General features: G+C 37.4%; 1 protein-coding gene across 3 annotated transcripts in view; it reads right to left on the bottom strand.

The window, feature by feature from the left end:
* Positions 1–477: 477 nt before the first annotated feature.
* lzts1 (leucine zipper, putative tumor suppressor 1) overlaps positions 478–20503 on the bottom strand; it is a 46656-nt gene continuing 26630 nt past the window's right edge. Inside the window, exons 2-7 of one of the 3 annotated variants that reach the window (XM_056463267.1) lie at positions 12495–12579; positions 6861–7355; positions 5308–6153; positions 5013–5201; positions 4229–4423; positions 478–4149 (exon numbers count right to left, since the gene is read on the bottom strand). In XM_056463267.1, coding sequence (XP_056319242.1) covers positions 3562–4149; positions 4229–4423; positions 5013–5201; positions 5308–6153; positions 6861–7220 — 2178 coding nt within the window. In that variant the 5' untranslated portion in view covers positions 7221–7355; positions 12495–12579 and the 3' untranslated portion in view covers positions 478–3561. Of the gene's footprint in view, positions 4150–4228; positions 4424–5012; positions 5202–5307; positions 6154–6860; positions 7356–10456; positions 10600–12494; positions 12580–20503 lie in introns of those variants that run through there. The other 2 variants (XM_056463266.1, XM_056463265.1) reach the window with 2 other exon arrangements.

The raw sequence follows: 20503 nt of genomic DNA, 5'->3' as shown, positions 1-20503 counted from the left end.
AGCCTTACACCACACAGCCACCCTGCACCATCAATAATATGATTATCAAACTCTTCTCATCGAATTAAAACTCCTGGAAGCTCTGAGAATGACAGAAGGTAGCATTTTGGACAATTTTGCATGATCGGTAACAATGATAAGCAGAAAACAGTCTCACTGCTGTCTCAAGCCTTTCCATTTGCAATTCTAAGGGAAAAAATGCCCTGTGAAGCGTTAAGTATAGTGTTGTATTGTATTACATATGTGTTTTAGGGTTTAAGTGCTATAAAGTAGGGCACAGGCATCTGTTGCCATAGTTTTCTGCTGAAAAACATGTGTATGGTGTATTTTTATACTATTTTGTAGAGCATTTTGAAGAAATAAATAATTCAGGTGCACCCTTTACTGGAGAGTAAAATACAGCAGATCACTGTTGTCCAGTTACTTAAACCCCTTTTTTTCTCAATAAGACAATTTCTCTTCAAAGTTTAATTTTTTTGTCATTATGTACTCATTCTATTTGTTTCAACTCCTCTATCCTCCATTAAATATAAAGGGATGGTGCTGCTGGATAGTGCTAAAATGCGCACATGTTATTATTAATTAAGAATAGTCCACTTGACTGATGAGCTTATGAAATCATGCAGTTGATTTGTTTGTGGATTTGGCCAAAATTTGTTGGCCAAAAAGAGTGTTTGTTGACTAGTTGTCTTAAATTTTGTTTATGCTCATTAAAAGAAAATGTTAAGCTAAAGGCATGATTACATATGAAGCATGTGTTTCTAATTTTAATGCAAAAGCTATGTAATTCATTTAGTTTTTTTTATTTTTATTTTGGTGCCTAGGTGATAATTGTACAGTCTTCAAAATGCTCTGTTTCCCTTTTACAAATGTGCTGTTTTAAATTGGTGAAACATTTGTTGTTAATTAAAATATTGTGTCCGAAGATCATGGCATCGCCATTTTCATTCACAATCACACCATTTACTTAAATCGCCAAACTCTGAACCAAAATGAGATATACAGTATCTTGATTTCAAAGTTGTGCGTACAGTAATGGTACAGTGCCCAGGTTATAAGCTGCCAGTGATGTATGGAATTCTTTAAATAAACAATGCGTTATGTATATGGACATCTGTGAACAGTGCATTTACAATCATAACATCTCAATCTAGAAGCTGCTATATCACTGTATACAAGATGTGTTTCTACAAACCTGTCTGCTGTGACATCAGTGATAAGGATTATTGTCAGTTATAAGAAAAAGACAGTGCAAAACTAGCAATTAAACTAGCAAAGAAAACATTCACATCACTTCGCCAACCCAGCAGTGAGGCCTTACAATTACTGTTCAGGCAAGAAAAGCTGGATATTTGAGATTATTTGGAGGTAAAGCATTTGGTTAAGTAATAAAGGTGCTGTTTGCAAATTGATTCATTAAATTTAACATGCCCCTTTTTCTATATTAATGCCCCTAGTTGTAATGTTGAGACCAATGAAATCAGAGATCAAATTGCTAGCATCATGTTTGCCTTGCATTACAAACTGACAGTTGCAACTGCTTATAAAACTAAACATGGTTCTTGACTTGAATTATTTGATGTACCTCATTTTCTCTAAGACACTTGTTAACCATATACTGTATGGGCTGTCCTTATGCATACAGATGCACAAAATGGCTGACAGACAGAAAACTGTGGTCAATACAGAATTAACAATTCTTTGTGACAACAGACATAGATGTGATATTATAGTAAGCACCAATTCAGTGAGATCTGTTAAATAGAGGCATATTTAGGCCCAATTCCAATTCTATTTTTGTACCCCTACGCCTTCCCCTTCCGCTTGGCCCTTGAAACAGAGTGTGAAGAGGAAGGGTTTCAAAAAACAACACTACAGCACCTGCACACGTCATCCTATGTCATCGCGATTTCTTGCTTCATATGAGATTACACGATCGCGACTGCAGTAGTTATTCCAGTTGTGCTATTTTTTTGTATTTATCTTCAGGAAATCACTGAAGACACATACTATGTTATCATAACGATATAATGCGGCAATAAGATCATAATTGTACTGTGCATTCACACCGTGGCCATATTCATCCATGTAAACACACCAAAAACAACATTAACATTATGCCAGACACTGTAAAATGCTCATTTCCAGCCACTAGACATTACTGACAGGGTATTTGAGTGTCATCGAGTGTCAGAATGTTGTGGGACTACTATACAAGAGTTATTATTATGGATTATACATAGCAAATTTTTTTTTTTTAGCATTTAAAAAAAAAACATGACGGTAAAACATGAACGCTGTTATGAATTATTAAAGCATGTGCTTGTTTGTGGTAAAAATTCACAATAATGACAAAAAATTTTATTTGTGGAAAAAATTTAATTTATGCTGCCGTTGTGGCTGGTGTATTCTGGGAAATTTTCCTACCCCTTGGTTTCAAGTGTGGTCCTGAACAATCTCCGTTCAAAGTGGTATCAACCCCTTCTCCTTAGCCCTACACATTTAAGCTAAAGAGAATTAGTACACCCCTACCCCTTTACGTCAATGCGCAAAACGAGGGGCAAGGGGAAGGGCTAAGGGGTAGAATTGGGATTGGGCCTTCCTGAGCACCATTCAATTGTACACTGTACCTTTAATAGGAACTTATTCAGAAATGCAAATGCTTGATATCATACTGTAGAGGCCTTCCTGGGTCCTAAAATAGGTACTGAGCCTGAATTACTTCTTACCTGAAACCAAATCAGGGAAATTATTATCTTTTTAAAGAATAACCTGACGTTAGACAGTCCAAGTAATTTTTCCTCAAAGTTTGACCAGATCTGATGCCATTTTTTTTAAACCCAACTGGACCTGAACGTAAACAGCGTTAGGATGTGTACAGCCTGCAGCCTTATAGTCAATATTTATTTTTACTTATTATTTCCAGTCTGAAGGATACACATTTTTTTTCTTCAGTTCAACTACTTTCAATTTGCCCAGTTGACCTTTTTTTCATCAGCTCTGCTTAATAAATTAAGGATTTGCCAATCTAATCTGTAAATACTATTTAACTCGACTATTCAATAATTAAATGCCTTGTATGAACATGCTGCATAATGAAGCGAGTGTAATTTCCTGATCAATCTCATGTCTTCAGATGGACTTTTGTGTGTGAGGTTCCAAATGTTTCTTATTGTTTTAAAAAATGCAGTTCGCAGGAACGTGCAAGTTACGCCCTGATATGTCATTACATCTTATAACATTTGGGTCTTATTGGGTCCATATGGAACTATTTATAAATTTTTTATTAAAGTACCGAAAACAACCCATGGCCAAGGCACTCAACAAAGTTTTGGACCTGAGCCCATTTGGGTCTCAGGTAGGACCTTGGGTTTTCGGATACAATTGGACCTGTGAAGACCTCTATCCAAAGGAGTGATCTAAAAGAAGAAAAGCTTTTCGTGGTCTGTACAAAGAATGTTATAATCTTTAGTTTCGAGCATCTCCTGACATCTTGGCAATTCCTGCTTTGTGAATTCACCCTTTGATAACCATTTGTAAAAACAATCATCCTCTATGACCTCATATCTCTGTAGCTACAATTTTATCAAAGTTCAGGTCAGCACTATGACTGTCCATGTCCAACTCTGTCCTTTTGTCCATCTCAGCAGTCAACTCCCTCAGAATCTTCTCCAGGTCTCTGTTCTTTCTGTACATCTGCAGGTAATTGTATTGCAACTGTTTTTGGTATCTGATTACTTTGTCCTTTTCTTTATTCCATGTTTGTCTCTCCTGCTGGAAGCTATTCATCATCTTGAGTTTCTTTTGCTTCTCTTCCTTCAGTTCCCCTCTTAGCCTTTCTACCTCCTTCTGTAAAGTATCCAAGTTTGTGGTTGTTCCATTATGGTTCAGTGTTTTACAGGCACCTGTTCCCTCGTGGGCATTCGATTTGGCATGACCAGATCCAAAGGCCTCCATCCGTGCTTGGCTTATCTGCAGCTGCAGCTGTTGCTCCTCAACTTTGGCCCTCATGGCCATTAACTGCTGTTGCTCCTCTTTGGCCATGGCAAGGTCCTGCTTCATGCCCTTGATGTCTGTTTCCAGCTTGTTCACCTTCTCCCTTAGGAGGTCAGCCTCATTCTTCTTTCTTTGAAACTCGTTCTTGGACACCTTTTTAGAAATGTATATCATAATCAGCTAAACGTAACAGAACAGTAAGCAGTATCAAATTGCAAGTTAGTCAACTTACCTCAACCTCGGCGCTCCTTTCATGAAGAGTTTCCTCACACTCTTTGATTTTCTGTTCCAGTTCTTCCATCTTGCATCTGGACTCTTTCAGAGTAGCTTTGAGAGTGACAATCTCACTGAGCTTATTCCCAGCATCAGTCTGAGAGTCCCTAAGTTGTTGCTTTAGCAGAGAAATCTCACCTGACTTCTGGCACACCTTAGGAAATGACATTAGGAGAAAAATAAATAATAAATGTTGTGTGCTTTCATTTTATTTTTGGTCCATTTAGACATACTGTTCACAGTATCTTTGCGAGTACATATCAACTAAATCTGATTAGATTATTAGTCGGCTGTTGACGTTTGTATAATAAATAGAAAATTGAAAATGTACTTAAAGTCAACAGAAATTCTAATACTGGGTTCACACCGAAAGGGAAATTGAGTATCGATGTATATTACATACAGTCAATTCAAAGGCATAAATGTAGGTGATTTTCCACTGAACAGCACAAATGGTCACTAATGTGTGAAGCATTTGCAGCGAACATGTGGAATTCGCATCAATGGTGCCTTTTGCACAAGTTCTAATAACTTGAGATAAAAATTAGTTTGAGGTGAAGAACATCCTGGGAGTAAGCTAGAGTGAATGTAAACCCAGCATAAAGCGGAGCATCCAAATAAAGTTGGTCTTTTTTCCTATTAGCTCAACTCTTTTAAAGTAAGTTCTTTATCAAACATGACACATTTCAGTTCCAGTGTATTCACATTTGTCATTATACCACAGCAAGGTCTTACAGACTTACCTCCCACTGAGTCTCCTCTAGTGTGGGTACAAGATTTTTCTGGCTTTCATAGATTCGGATTCTGCTTTCTGCAGTGTCCCTGTCACGATTGAGCTGGTCCACCTCCTCCTGCAGACGATCCTTGTCCTGCTGAAGTTGTATCACCTGAAGCTGCAATAACTGTTGGGCTTTCACAGCCCTTTGGGACACCTGCAGGTTACACAAATAAACTTAATAAAGGTGAATAGTGTTCTGTATTTTGATTCTAAGATTTAATTTCCACACTCATTTAAAGTCTATATTGTAAGAAACTCACTTGACGAAGTTTTGTAGAACAACGTTGTTTTAGCCCTTCCATCTCCTCTGCACAGTAGCGTTGCTTCTCCTCAAATAGCTGGCATGTGTCTGTCTCTTTTTCCTCAAGGCTTGTCTGTAACTCTGCCAACTCAGATTCACGTTCCAGAAGTTTCTGCTCGAGTTGCTGTATGAGCGATTCATCCATTGAAATTGGTGATCGAACACAGCCCCCAGAGGGCGAGGGTTTTTTTGAGCTTTGCTCTAAAAAGGTAAACCTGTGTTCCAGAAGCTGCTCTTGATTTCCAGTGAAATCGGTCTTTGGCTCTGTGGATAAAACTGTCAGTGCTGCAGCAGTTATTTCTCTGTTCAAACTTATCGCAGCTGCCACACTTTCACTGAGGACTCCAATGGATCTTGTGTTACCATTTGTGGACTCACAATTTCTGTTTGTTTCGCTAAATCCATTGGCCCACATGTTACCATTTGTCCCACTATTCATCCAACTGAATCCAGAGTTGCCATTCATCCCTGCTATTCCCCCCTGTGGGTTCTGAGATGTGTCTGTGTTTTGAGCAAGGCCTCCATGGCGTGCCATGTGGTTAGTTGAAGTGCTTAGGTTGTCCATCTGGCTGCTGCCACTGGTACTGTGGGTGGGCAGGCTGGACATAGAGTTCCTTCCAGAGTCAGAGAAAGTTCCTGAATTTGTCTCCAGCTTAGGGTCCTGAAGATCTTTGAGTCTATCTATAGGACTAATTCTCCTGCCCAGGATAGTGCTCAAATTGTTATGAGTTTCCACAGAGGAGCTGCTGCTTCGTGGAAGAACAGGTTTGAAGGCAGTGGGTCGGATCAAAGCAGGCTCTATGCTCTAATCGAGAGAGGACAAAAAAGACAAATGATTACTTTTTGGCATTTCAAGTGCACTGCATGCAAATTATTATTGATGAAGATCAAGTTATAGTGAAACCATCCATGTTTAAACATATTAAACAAATTCTCTTACAGTTACTTAGGAAAGAATCCCCTTAACCCTTATTACCCCCTGACTTTTTTCTTTTCCTCTTGGTAGTATGTTTACCCTGCTGGTTTAGCATTAAATTCCCATTTTATGGGTTCATTTTCCAAGCTAGACCCTTCATAAATGAGGCTATTCAGGGAAAGAGGTGCTTGCCTGCTTGCAAGTGCCACACCACCATTGGACCGAATCTCTGGAGAGATCAAGGCATTCTTACCTCGTCAATCTGGAGGTTTAATTAAATGGAGCAGACACCGCTAAGCTCTTAGTGAAAGTGTCAGAGTCTGGTGGGGATTACTTAAAATCAACTATACTTGACTGTTGTTTGATTTTATATGATAACTAACTCGGGATGGGCAATCTTTGGAATTTGGCTGCTTTAATGTGAGCTGATTATGCTTCCTAAGGAGACGTTTTGCTTTGTGTACTTTCATGCTTGTTGTAACAAGTTAGAAATACAACAAATAAAGACAGAAAAGATGATTTGCTATTATACTGATTAAAAACACGTAGCCCAAGATTTGCTTTGTTTACTCTCTGGCTAGCTCACATTCTGTTACCTTTTCTAGTTTTCCAGACAGCGGAACTAATTCAGGTGGCCCTCCTCTCCTGTCCACCTCATTGTCCATCTCAGCTGCTCTTCCTTGACTGTCTTCAGTTGTATTTATGTTATGTTGAACACCTCGGGGCTTGTTGCTGACCTTGATGTAATAGAAGTCGTCATTTTTGCCTGAATGATAGCTGACTTTTGAGTTGTTGTTGGTGCTGCAATGGTCCTGAGTGAAGCCATACTTCAGAAGCCCATCCAAACTGCGACCTGTTTTCTTAGACTGAAGCCCCTTTTTGAGTTTGTTTTCAGAAGCTTTGCAGTGTTTGCTGTGGAGGCTATGGCCTGATATCAAACTGCTCACGCTACCCATGTTTCCTGTGACATCTGGAGAAAGCAGGTGGTGGTCTTTGTGGTGGCAGGTGTGTAATTACAGAATTTTAATGATGGAGGAAGGTCTGATGTATTCATAGCCTTGTGTGGAGATTCTTATTCCCAACTGGGAAACCTGGTAAAACATGGATTTAAAAAAAAAATGTAGTGAGATGTCTCCTGTTGTCGTTAAAGAAACATAGCCCTATAGTCCATAGTGCAGAATTTGTCTTATTGTTTACTTTACCTAACGTCCATCAGCTTGGCAAACAGGTATTACAATAACAGGAACTACTGTACATCTTGATGGCTGTTTGCCAACAGTGGATTCAGTGGGGGTAGTGCTATAACGGCAGTTGGCCTGCAAATCCTGATTTACAATATTGAGACCACATTGAATGCATGCACTGAGCAAGTAACAAGAAGAGCCTCCTCTTTGACAAACAAAGGCATTTGCGAATTAGTGTGAAATTAGTGTTAATAGGTCACACATCTATTCATGTTTCTCGGTCAGCAGGTCAAAAGACCTGCCAATTATTTTGAAGAAAGAGAATAAGAAAAGGCTGCATGTAATAAACATGTATGCAATACATCCATGTGTACAAGCTTTGTTTGAACACAATAATTCATTTGACAGCGCCTAAAGATTATATACAGTCCGAGCTATGTGTATAAATATGTTAATGTGTTATATAAAAATCAGATACAAACACCACCACACTTTTACAAAATATAATAAAATAGAATGTAAATATCGCACCCTGCCATGAAATCACTGCAATGAAATCTCCGTCTCGTTTTGCAACAATCCATGTTTTTACTGCCGCTTCGACGGAATAAACAACCGTAACGTTAACGTCTTGTTGATGGTAAGTTCATTGACTGAACAAAAAAGAAATGCAACCTTTGCGACAAAACTAGACGTTATTATTGTGGGGCACTTTTCCCCCTTACAAAAGGAAATATAGAGTATGCGTCCACACTTTTTGTATGCTTTCATCTGCTATTACATGATGTCTGGAAGATATCTGCATCTGGAAATACTAAAGTAGTTTATACTTAACATGTTTTTCAATCACAGAGTAAAGTGTATAATGTGTACTTCTCTTTGTTAATGAATGCTACCGAGTACTGTAGCATCCTGATAAACTGTAATAAATACTGTAACGCTAGTGTAAACTCTGGTGCATCGTGATGGTGTATAATTATAGCGTAGAAACCTGAAGCCCACTGAATAATTTGTTTATTACTACAGCTGTGTCGTAGCACAGCAACAATATAATTAAAAGACAGTTTAATTCAAGTAGCTATCTATAGTTTGCTTCCAAGCACTATAGTGTTTACTATAGTATTTTTTTTTATGTAACGTAATATCTTATAAAGTATCTACCGCCTCGATGACAGGCAAATATATTTTAGTTCAGTAGAAAACTCAGCCCTCTTCATTATAAGCATCATGCCCAACATATGTGGTTATTTTCTATTTATATCTCCTTTAAAATATGGTATAAATCGTAAAAATACGGAATTTCCTATATGTCTCCCATTCAGATTTTTACTTCCTGCCCTCCATGTGAATTTCGCGCGCCACCAATGTCATCAGAGTCATTATAACTGTGCATGCTAACATAATTTGTGTTTTTACTTTATCTTGGTCATTTCTAATATCAAACAAGCACTGAAAATTAAAGCCATCAAATTAAAATAATTGAAGTCAATTATAAAACACAGAATTTTCTTGACAAAAAATTGTCTTTTAAAAATGTTAAAATTAAGTCAGTTTTCCTTAATAAAAGCAAAACAATCAGCCAACGGGGTAAAAAAATAATCATATTTTTAGATTATTTTGCATACCTCGTTGACAGATTATTTTGTATACCTAATTGGTAAATAATTTAGCTAGAAACTGCAGCTTGATTTAAGATTGTTTAGAAACAAGACAAAAACTCTAGGAAGGAAAATTATTTTCAGAGTGTAAATGCTGGATTTCAATCCAAATTTTGGTAATAGTTTAAGCTCTAATTAAAAATTGTCAATATTTTGCTTAAATTTGGATTGAAGTAACCCAGAATTGTAATAAACTGGCCCTAATATTCTTATCATGGAGGGCCACTAGGGAGAAGGGTCCTGCCACTCTGACCTAATGGCAGTTCAACCGTACCACCACTCTGTCACCAGCTAATCAACCTTCTTTTATGATTTATATGTGCCTAAAGCATATATTACACATCCATAATCAACACATCATGCCTTCCATCTGTCTTTAGAGCAGATAGAAAGGGGCTTTACGAACAAAAGACCTGCCACAATCGTCACACGTAGTGGCTTTGTATAACTGGCCTAATTGGGATGGCTAATATTCTAAAGGTAAATATGCCAGCTGTTTCTTAATTATTATTACTACATTATGAATTCATGCAATCCAAAGAAAGTGTATCTTTTTATTTGCTATTGTTTTTCTTTGCCACACCACAGCTGCCTTTATTATTTTAAAGAAAACCACAAATGCTCTGCCATTTCCTAATAGCTCCATTAGTTAACATTTAAATGTCTGTACTCCGTTAGCACTGCCAGAAAGATGATACTCCAAACACCTCAATCATCATTCATGTGGCTATATTTTGTACACGCAGGGATTTTAAATAAGGTTATTAGAAACTACTTTAGCATTCTCGTAAACGTATCTCTTTCGTCAGAAAGACTTAATGGCTTCAGGCAGCCCAATGAAAAGCGATCTCATCAGCGTCTTTGTTTAAGAGAGTCTCACATATTTTGTGCTCAAAGCATGCCAACCAATGATGTAATCCTAATGCACTTCTTCAAAACTAGCGCTGCGAGTAAATCACGCTGCTTGACATCATTATCATTTAACATGTCCCATCACGACACGCTGTCATAAATTAAACCCATTTAATTCAACTCCCATAAATCACTGGAACTAGCACATTGTTGTTGACAATCTACTGATGGAGAATGTTTTTGTGATGAGTTTGCACTTTTCATATTGTAGGCTGAGTATTTAAAATTAACATCAGCTAATACTGTTGTGGTTTCAATAGATTATTTGTTTATTAAAACAATCCATTGAAATCAAGTGCTTTGACAGGCGCATACAGTACCATGTGCTGCAGGTAAGCAATCTCAGTTTGACTCTCTTAATATTCATCTGGTGCCCCAAAGTCACATATTTTACATTCAAGTTAAAAAGCAACCCAGAATAACCAAAATGACACTTACTCTCTGAACAAATAAATCCACATGTGCAGCATTTGTCAAATCAGAATCGAATCTCCTTGGCATTTCCTCTCTGCGATGAGTCAAAATGTGTTTGTCCTTGGCTGAACCACTGAATACTCTGTAGACTGCGATGTAGACAAGAGTCTACCATGCAAAGGGGGCGGATCTTATTACCATTCAGAGTTTTTTTCCCCCTCCAAATCTTTTTTTGGAATAACCGACATGTAAATGTTGCTGGGATACGGGACCCTGGTGTCCTCCCAAAGTCCCTCGGGGACAAGAAGGGGCAGAGACCATTACACCTCTTTACATAAGACGTGTGCCGCTAAAGAGATTAACTCACTGCTGCTCACAATGAGCTCCAACCCCCGCTCTGTCAGTCACTTTCACTCCCGCTCTTTCTCTAACCTACAACAAACCATTCAGCTAAACACCTCCAGAATCAGAATACACAGACAAAAGCACAACATTGAGTAGCTTTTGAGACTGACTCATATTTGTGTTGGTTATCTTTTACTGTTTTTTTTTACTTACACATACATATCCACCCACACTCACACTTGTGCAGCTATCTTTATGGGGATTTCCCTTATAATGTGTATGGATTTTTATACTGTACAATATACATTATCTATTCCTCTACCCCCACTATACCCTAAAACCCAGTCCTCTCAGGGAACAATCTACATTTTCATTTTCAAAATACTTCATTATGTGTAATGTTTGAGCTATTTTAATGATAGGGACCAAATACATATATAAATGTCCTCGCAAGGTCAACATTTACTGGTATTGCTATACTTGTGGGGACATTGGTCCCCACAAGTATAGCAGTACCAGAAATGTTTGATTTACCAGGAATACTAGACATTAAAAGTAATATACCAGACATTTGGTCCACACAAGTATAGCAATACCAGTATTTTTTAATTTACCAGGAATACCAGACATTACAAGTAATATACCAGATATTTGGTCCCCACAAGTATAGCTATACCAGTAATTTTTGATTTACCAGGAATACCAGACATATTCCAAATATTGGTCCCCACAAGTATAGCAATACCAGTAAATTTTGATCTTGAAGGTATATTTTTGGGGTCCCCATGAGGAAAGTTGGGAGAAATGTGTGTGTGCTTTGTATTCCTTATAGACCAAATGTCCCCACAAGTATAGCAATACCAGTAATTTTTAGTTTACCAGGAATACCAGACATTACAAGTAATTTACCAGATATTTGGTCCCCACAAGTATAGCAATACCAGTATTTTTTTTTATTTGCCAGGAATGCCAGACATTACAAGTAATATACCAAATCTTTGGTCCCCACAAGTAGCAACACCAGTAGATTTTGACCTTGTAGGGACATATTTTGGTTCCCCATGAAGAAACTTGTTAGAAATGTGTGTGTGCTTTGTATTCTTTACTTTGTGGACCAAATGTCCCCACAAGTATTGCAATACCTGTAAATTTTGACCTTGTGGGGACATTTATTTATGTATTTGGTCCCCATGAGGAAAACCGCTCATAAATTACACAGAATTTTGATCTTGTGGGCGCAAAGTAAAGAATACAACACACACACACACACACACACACACACACACACACACACACACACAACATGCACACACACACACACACATACACACACACACACGCGCACACACACACACACACACACTCACACTTCTCCCAGTTGGCTCTGTTTGCCGTCCTCCCTCCTCTTTTTTCAACCCTGCACCCACTCTGAACAAACACCCCTCTAGGAAAAGAAAGAAGAGCTGGATTCTCCCTCCCTCCGTCTGTGTCTTTGTCCACTGAAGTGTGCTTGTTTTGTGTGAGGTTCAGTGAGCTCGAACATTTATTTAGGCTGAGTGCTACATTTACACCATAAAATTAATGACTCCATAACTAGCTCTGAAGAAGTAGAGTGTTGAGTGTGAGAAGGTGTCTTTTTTTTGTGCAAGTGTTTGTAAAAGCAACATTAAAACACTAAGGCAAGTGCATATTTTAGTAGCCCTCAAAAGCAGCTTACCATATGTTTAAATTAGCCAGTTGATGCTTACTGGAATAGTCAAATACAAGTGGCGTTTGAGAGTTAGGGTTGTTTGCATGTGATCCTGCAACACAAAATCAGTCAGAAATTGCTATTCAAAAAATTGAATAACTAATATTTCAATGAGAGTATTGTTAATTAGAATTTTTTTTAGGAAATTAGAATCTTTTGGCAGAAATTATTTGACATTTGGAACCCAAGGATTAAAAAACTAACTAAATATTAAGAAAATTATCTTTAAAGTGCAATTTAAGTACTTAGCATAGCAATGCATTGTTTATTGACCTTATTTTTCAATGCAGACGTGCGCTCTTTTTTTGTTTGTTTTTGAACTTCAGATTCAGTTGCCTGCATGGAAGAAATGACTAGGAAAAACAAACGGGTCAAACTACTTGCTCTATAAACAAGTGTGTTCATGACTATACATGAAAGGTAGAATAATATAACAAGAAAATATCAGTTTGCAACATCCAGCAGTGGTAATGAGCCATTTTAAAAAATCTATGGATCTAAAAATCAATGGAAGAGAATGAGACCGGAAGTCCCGAGGCAAAAAGATACCAATGGCAGGGCTCGCTCATATGTGAAGAATAAGTAAAGTAGAAAACTGCATATTATCTAAAATTGCTTAAAAATAGTCAGAGAATATTTAGAGAAAATAGTTCTAAAAAAATTGTTTAATTTATTGAAAAATGTTTTTAGAGAATTTATTTTCTCGGAGTTTCATAGCAAATTTTATAATTACAAAGAAATTACATCCATATTTAATTTTTTTGGGTTGTCAAATTTGTCAAATAAAATTTACCAAAGGATTTTAATTCATTCATTCATTCATTCATTCATTCATTCATTCATTCATTCATTCATTCATTTTCTTTTCGACTAAGTCAATTTATTAATCAGGGGTTGTCACAGCAGAATGAACTACCAAGTTATCCAGAATATGTATTGCACAGCGGATGCCCTTTCAGCTTCACCTATACGGCATGTCTTTGGACTTGTGGGAGAAACCGGACCACCTGGAGGAAACCCACACCAACACAGGGAGAACATGCAAACTTCACACAGAAATGCCAACTGACCCAGCCGAGGCTCGAACCAGCAACCTGTGAGGTGATTGTACTACCTACTGCGCCACTGTGACACCCCAAAATTCTTAAATCATGTCTAACTTTAAATAACTTTGGAGAAAATAAAATGTTAATATTGGTAAATTAATGCTACATATCAAGTCAATGTTTTGTATTAAAATGAATGTAAAATAATTAGTGATAACACACATTTTTTATACATTTTTATACAACATGCAGTGTTTTGAAGAATAATAGTGAAGGATAGACATAAAATGACAATCAATTAGTATTTTGTATCTGTGTTTTACATGATATTAAATCTTCAAAGTATCATTACTCCCAAAGATATTTTAGTGGGTGTCTCCTAGTCTTCCACTATACCCACTAGGGCTCCACAATATATCGTCTCAGCATCGATATCGCAATGTGATCATTTGCAATAGTCGCATCACAGGACATGCAATGTTGAGTCTGGGCTATATTGATCATTTGCATGTGTTTTTTTTTTAGTCCTGTTACTGTATGAGGATTTCAAAATCATTCAGGCTTAAGAAATTATTCAGTTTGTAATGTTTAATTACGATTAAGACTATGCAGAATTATTTTACATTTTCATTTTACATTAATCTAAAATTATAAATTCTTTACAAATAGAGATATTGAAGTAATTCGGTGGAATTGTATTCAAATCGCAATCAATATAGCAGAACAACAAAATATCACAATGTTATTTTTTTTCAATATTGTGCAGCCCTAGTCCTAGGTTGAAAGTTAATCATATACACTGAAACGACTGAAAACACGTTCTTCCCTGTACTGCTGCATCATTCAGCCTAGCATTTATTTAGTTTCCGGCTTTATCTAAATAAAATTTTCTTCAATTGATCTTAAGATGTTATGCAGTCATCCTGCTCAAGTGCATTTATCTTTAAAATCAAGACAGAAGTTAATAAAAACGATCACTTCATGTAGGTTTTAGCTGTTTTTTAATGTCTTTGGTACATTGCATCTTCGATTCAGCACTTTTTTTGGTTTTGCTAAGTCTGCGTTTGGACGACTTTTTGTGACTTTTCACTGTCCCCAAACAATTGTTTTAAACTCTTATTTTAAAGTCGTCATAAACTGAATCCGAAAATGATAAAAATATCTAACAGCAAACTCAAAACGTCATAAAAAGCACTACACAGCGATTGCTCCTTACCCAAGTTTCTGCATCTGTGTACTTTCACGTGAAGCGCAAATTCAGCACCGCGGGGACCAGAACAAAGAAGGCAGACTTTCAGATAATCAATCTGGCCTTGAAATTCTATCCCAACTCTGCACCCCCTTCGTCCAAAACACCAAGGTTGGAGGAGTTGTGTTGTTAGCAGGAAACGTTAACATAGCCTTGCAAATGCTAATCTTCAGGCTTTTTCGAAGCATTAGCATGGCTTTTATCACACTACATCTCTTGCAAGTATTAATTTCATTGCACCCTAACAAGATGCTGTTTTGGGGTGAAGTTTGATTTGGCAGTGCGACAGCAGAAGGCACTGTATTGATCCTTCGGATGCTCTTTGTAAGTGCTTAGTGAAGGGATCAATGCAATCAATATGTAAAAACCGGTCGTAGTTGTGGACAATGGACTGGCACATTTGCAAGAGTGCCAGGAAGCAAAGGTCGGCCAGTCTACGGCTGTGGCCCTTTGGGACAGGGGCCACAGACAGCACGTTGAATGCACTTCTTTAAATTATGAATGTGGATTTAAGTGTCTAGGAGTTCCCAGAGGAGTTGTTGTTTAATATGGTGTCCTGCAATGAAAGTGAGAGGGCAGCAGTGTAATAATGAGATACGCTCATATGCATAAAGTCAAAGGCACACGCTGGTGACTTCTGTGTAGGATCTATTTTGATTTATGACATATTCAGTTGGATGTAAATAGAGAGTCTCAATTGGGAGATGACTTGTGTCATATGTGGCCATGTGCCAGATGACTGTTTTTGAACTAATAAATAAGCTTTAACTGACTAATAATTTATTCTGTTATGGGTCATTCAACGTTAGTCATTATTTGTTGGTTTCTTCTGCTTTTGAATTCTGTGATAGCCTGAATCAATATATGGTAAAAGTAGTCATATTTGGCACACATATACCAGTTTTGGTTTATGGTTTTGAATGTTTTACACACCCAGCTGTCTAAAGTTGCATTCATGTTTATGCTAATGCATTTTGAACTGTAAGGGCTGACATTTTCCCCCCACTGGATCATTGGCTTAAGACAATTTAGATTCTGTCATGAAAACCTTAAGCTTTTAAAGGCCTCAAGAAATCAAAACTAACCATATGATTTTTTTTTTAGCTCACATTGCTAGTTTTGTCATGAACAATTCATCTGTGCATGTCATTAAAAAAAATGTTTGCCCTTCTAATCATTCATTGAAATCTGAAATTGCACTTCCTGTTTTTTTTAAGTCAGATTGTGCATATCTTTGTTAACATATTTAACCACGCTGCTCCAACTCTCAGTTTTGACAACAAACAGAAATGGTGAGGAGGAGGTGTCTGTTAGGTTGTAATAACCCTCCCCAAACCCCTTTCCCCATGTTTCTGAATGAAATGCCTCTTTACTACATCCATTCAGCTTGCAGTAGAAAAAACAAGCCATGTCCATGTAACGGAGGCCAGCTAGTGAAGTGCTGTGCAGGTAAACCTCACTCCTCTGACCTCTAAAAGGTGCTCTAGTGATAGATGCTAGAGGCCATGGTCTTGTTAGACCAACCAACTCTCATGTGGAGATTTGCCGGTTCGATCCCAGCTCGAAGCGAGTTGGTTGGTGTGGGATCGGCAAGGTTACATTAGTGCCGTGACCCAGATAGGGGAGTGAGTTTTAAGGCGGTGAGTGTGACGGAGGCCAGCTAGTAAAGTGCTGTGCAGGTAAACCTCACTCCTCTGACCTCTAAAGGGCCTCTAGTGACAGATGTTAGAGGCCATGGTCTTTAGCCTCCTTGTTAGAGCAACCAACTCACATGTGGAGAGTTTCGGTTCGATCCCAGCTTGGAGCGGATTGGTTGGTGTAGGACTGGCGGGGTTACATTGGTGCCGTGACCCGGATGGGAGTGAGGTTTAGGGGATTGAGTATAATGGAGGCCAGCTAGAGAAGTGCTGTGCTGGTAAACTTCACTCCTCTGACCTCTAAAAGGGGCTCCAGTGACGGACACTAGGGGCCATGGTCTTTAGCCTCCTTGTTAGAGCAACCAACTCCCATGCAGAGAGTCGCCGGTTTGATCTCAGCTCGGAGCGGACTGGTTGGTGTGGGACAGACAGTTTTACATTTGGTGCCGTGACACGGATGGGAGTGAGTTTTAGGGGGGTTAGTGTAACTGAGGCCAGCTCATATATATACATTAGTGCTGGGCCGTTATTGCCGTTAACGTGCTGCGTTAACACGAAACTCTTATTGCGCAATAAAAAATATTGCCGTTAATCTATTCTCAAAGTTGGGTTGGGAGCTGGGTCTATTCTACGCAAGCTATGATGACTTTCACCTTGATATTTTAGCGCGGATGTATACCTGACCGGTGAGCCGTCTGACAAACAAGTGCCCTTCTGAATCAAATTACGTAGCAGGATGCCTGACTTTAACTGCAGCCCGGCAGTTTCACTTAAACTCATGAACATTTCATTCATACGCCGTGACAAACTGGGGTATAAGACGCAAATAAGGAGTAAGGACTGGTGAGAGTGTTATAGAATGTAATAACACTCGCCAAACGTAAAGAAAAAAAACGTACGCATTTTGCAGTGTGTGTGTGCATGTTTGTGCGGTTTTTGTGTGTGTGTTTTGTATGTGGTCCTTTACTGACAGCCGCCTGTGTCTTGGATCTTGTCAGAAAATATGGCGAAAAGTCCTACATGACCGTAATAGTTTGATTGCAGTGTTTACTGTTTAGTTCAGTTAGGACTTTAGTTGCATTAAGGTAATCAAAAATTGCTGTTTACTCTTAATCAGAGTATTGTTTTAATCATATTAAAATCGCATTAAATTATTGTTGCCCATGTAAACATACTCAATGTTTGACACACCATCAGGGCTCTGTGAACTTGGCATTGAGAAGCAGCATTTTGTGTATGTACACCAAAAGCAAGTATGAAATCGCTGTTTGGAGCTTATGTAGGCCTACAGTTCAACATTTATGTTTAACTGAATAAACACACAGTAAACACTTAGTAAACACAAGTACATCTTATTGAACATAATTTATTTTCATCACCAATTATCATAGTAGAATAGTTTCTCAAGCAGTTTGTGATAAAATTTGGAAATGAGCCCCTGCTCTAATGCGCCACCTGGCTCGAGAAAACCGTTCTCAAAGATTTATTATTTGGGTAGCACACATATTCTGAATGCCTTCGGCAGAATTCAAATGAGCCATTTTAATCTAGATTAATCTAGATTAATTTTGGAATTTGTCTTCTGAACAATTTGCACAAACTTCCTCGTGATGTGTGCATGGACATACATCTTCCAATCATCTGAGGCTGTTGTGTAAAAATCTATTTATTGCTTTATCATATTCAAACCAAGCTTGGTGTGTCATGACCTCCATGATTTTACCAGCACAATTTTTGCTAATTGCCACTTAGTGTTCATAGGATAAGTGTTTTTTAAATGTCAGAGTTATGGGTTAAAAAATAAACATAATATAATAATAATAATAATAAAAAACAATGATTAATAATATTCAATAATTGCTACACGGCCTATTATAATTTTGACTGACAGAAATTTCTATGATTTAATTTTAAAAAGTCTTAATTCTTATGGCAATACATTGAACTTAATTGAACTTAACTTCAAACGGTGACAATTATATACTAAACGGAACTGAATCCGTTTTAAATGACTAGAACTACACCAGCATTCTACCGCTACTCTTTTGCGGCCTGCCTGGCTTGCATTAATGTTACACAAATTGATATAATTTATGGCGTTTTCTTTTCTTTTCTTCATTTCGTAATCATTCCATGTCTCATAGAAACACTGCATGTCAAATTGGGCTTCATACAGGTGAGTGGGCTTGACAAACCACAGAAACACTGTAGAAACACTCTTCTCTCTTATGCACCTGACACTTTATTTAAACTCCATCTCACAAGGACTCAATAAGGAAAACGATGTTTACTGTAAATGTACCACAATCATGTTGCACTGCTTGCCTCAACCTTAAATAACTCTTTTGCACAATATTAAACATAAATTACCTTTTTTGCACAATATTCACCTTATGCACAATATACTGCACGATATCCTGTGTTCAGTTTCATGTAAAAATACTTGTAAAGCCTGTCTTATGTGTAAAATTTAATGTATCTTATAGTATATGTTAGTTATAGGCAGGCCCACACTGCATCTGCGCACGCAGAATTCTGCAGATTTTCCACAGATTTCCACAGAATTCCGTAGATTTTTAGCCCATCATTAATTCTGTTTATTTACTTGAGTAAATGTGTGTAAATATATATTTATTCAAAAAAAATTTTATTATTTACAGTAAAATTATTGACTAATATGAAAATGTTCACCTGATTTATGTACAATGCACTTTGTACAGTAATATTTTCTGTCTTTTAGTAGATATATTATTTGAGAGACTTGCTTTGTTTACCAAATAAAGTGAATCTAATTGAATTTGCATTTTAAACATTAAATAAAAGTTTAAAAGATACTATTTTTTATTTCACATATTAAGGTTTTAGTTACGATACCCCCAAAATAATTCAGCAGAAATCCGCAGATTTCTACCAAAATTCTCCGCAGAAATAGCAAAAAACGTCGGCAGATTCCGTCTGGCCCTAGTTATAGGGTTTTTAGAATAGCTCTTATGTCCAGTGTTGTGTTTGTATTTGATTCATTCACGTAGCACCGTTGTCCTGCGAGACATGACAATTCGTTCCTCTGTATGTTCACACATGTAGCAGAATGACAATAAAGCTCGACTTGACTTGACTTGATTTATGTTAAGCTGCTTTGACACAATCTACATTGTAAAAAGCACCCTATAAATAAAAATAAATTGAATTGAGTGAGCAAATGAAGACATGATTTCATTTCGGATTAAATTTTCATTTACTGTAAAAAATGCAGGGTTCCACATAATTCATTCATGTTGGCCCAACACAAACTGATTAAGTTAACAATATTAACAAATTTATGTGAACTGAACATAAAAAAATTAAGTTGTCCCAATGAAATCTCAAGAATTGTGTTGTTTCAGCTCATTTTAATTAAGAAGTTTGAACAAGCAAAATAAAATGTTTTTTTTTTTTTTTGAGTGTTTATTAGATCACTTGTTTTTTGGGGGGTTTTCAAAAGAGCCATTTAATAACAAAAAGAGCACTTTTCCACTATAACTAAACTTTTGTTCATCAAAAAGTTTCCATGGATGTAAAAAAGTCTTCATGAAGGCATTAACGCAGATAAAGAACATTGATCTTTAAGAGCGTACATTAAAATTTATGGATTATGAATAACATCTAATGTCTATTTAACAGCTGACACTTTTGCCCTTCCAGAGAATATTTTTTGAGCTTAGTTTTAAGATTTTGGCCTCTATAACCTTTATTCTCATTCAGACACCGTTGTAATCACCCAGCAACATGATTTACAGTTTGTTGGAGAGTCAGTAATGAGACTTCAGATGGCCGTTTTTGGCTCTTCATGCTCTCGGCTGTTGTTTCATTGTTCACAGAGACAGATGAGAACGATATGACCTAATCATATAGTCAATGAGTCGAGCTCAGCGGGAGCTGCAACAGAGGGGTTTTGCTGCTAATAGATGCTTAGATGTTATTGAGGTGGAAAGTCGGGCTGCTTAAATTAGCCATGAAAGACCTTTATCACAGGCAGAGGGGCCTCTTTTGAGACTCTATGTGTGT

Source organism: Danio aesculapii, chromosome 8 (assembly GCF_903798145.1).
Source record: "Danio aesculapii chromosome 8, fDanAes4.1, whole genome shotgun sequence".
NCBI lineage: Eukaryota > Metazoa > Chordata > Actinopteri > Cypriniformes > Danionidae > Danio > Danio aesculapii.
The sequence above is the reverse complement of the archived record's forward strand: the minus strand, read 5'-3'. Positions and strand labels throughout refer to the sequence as shown.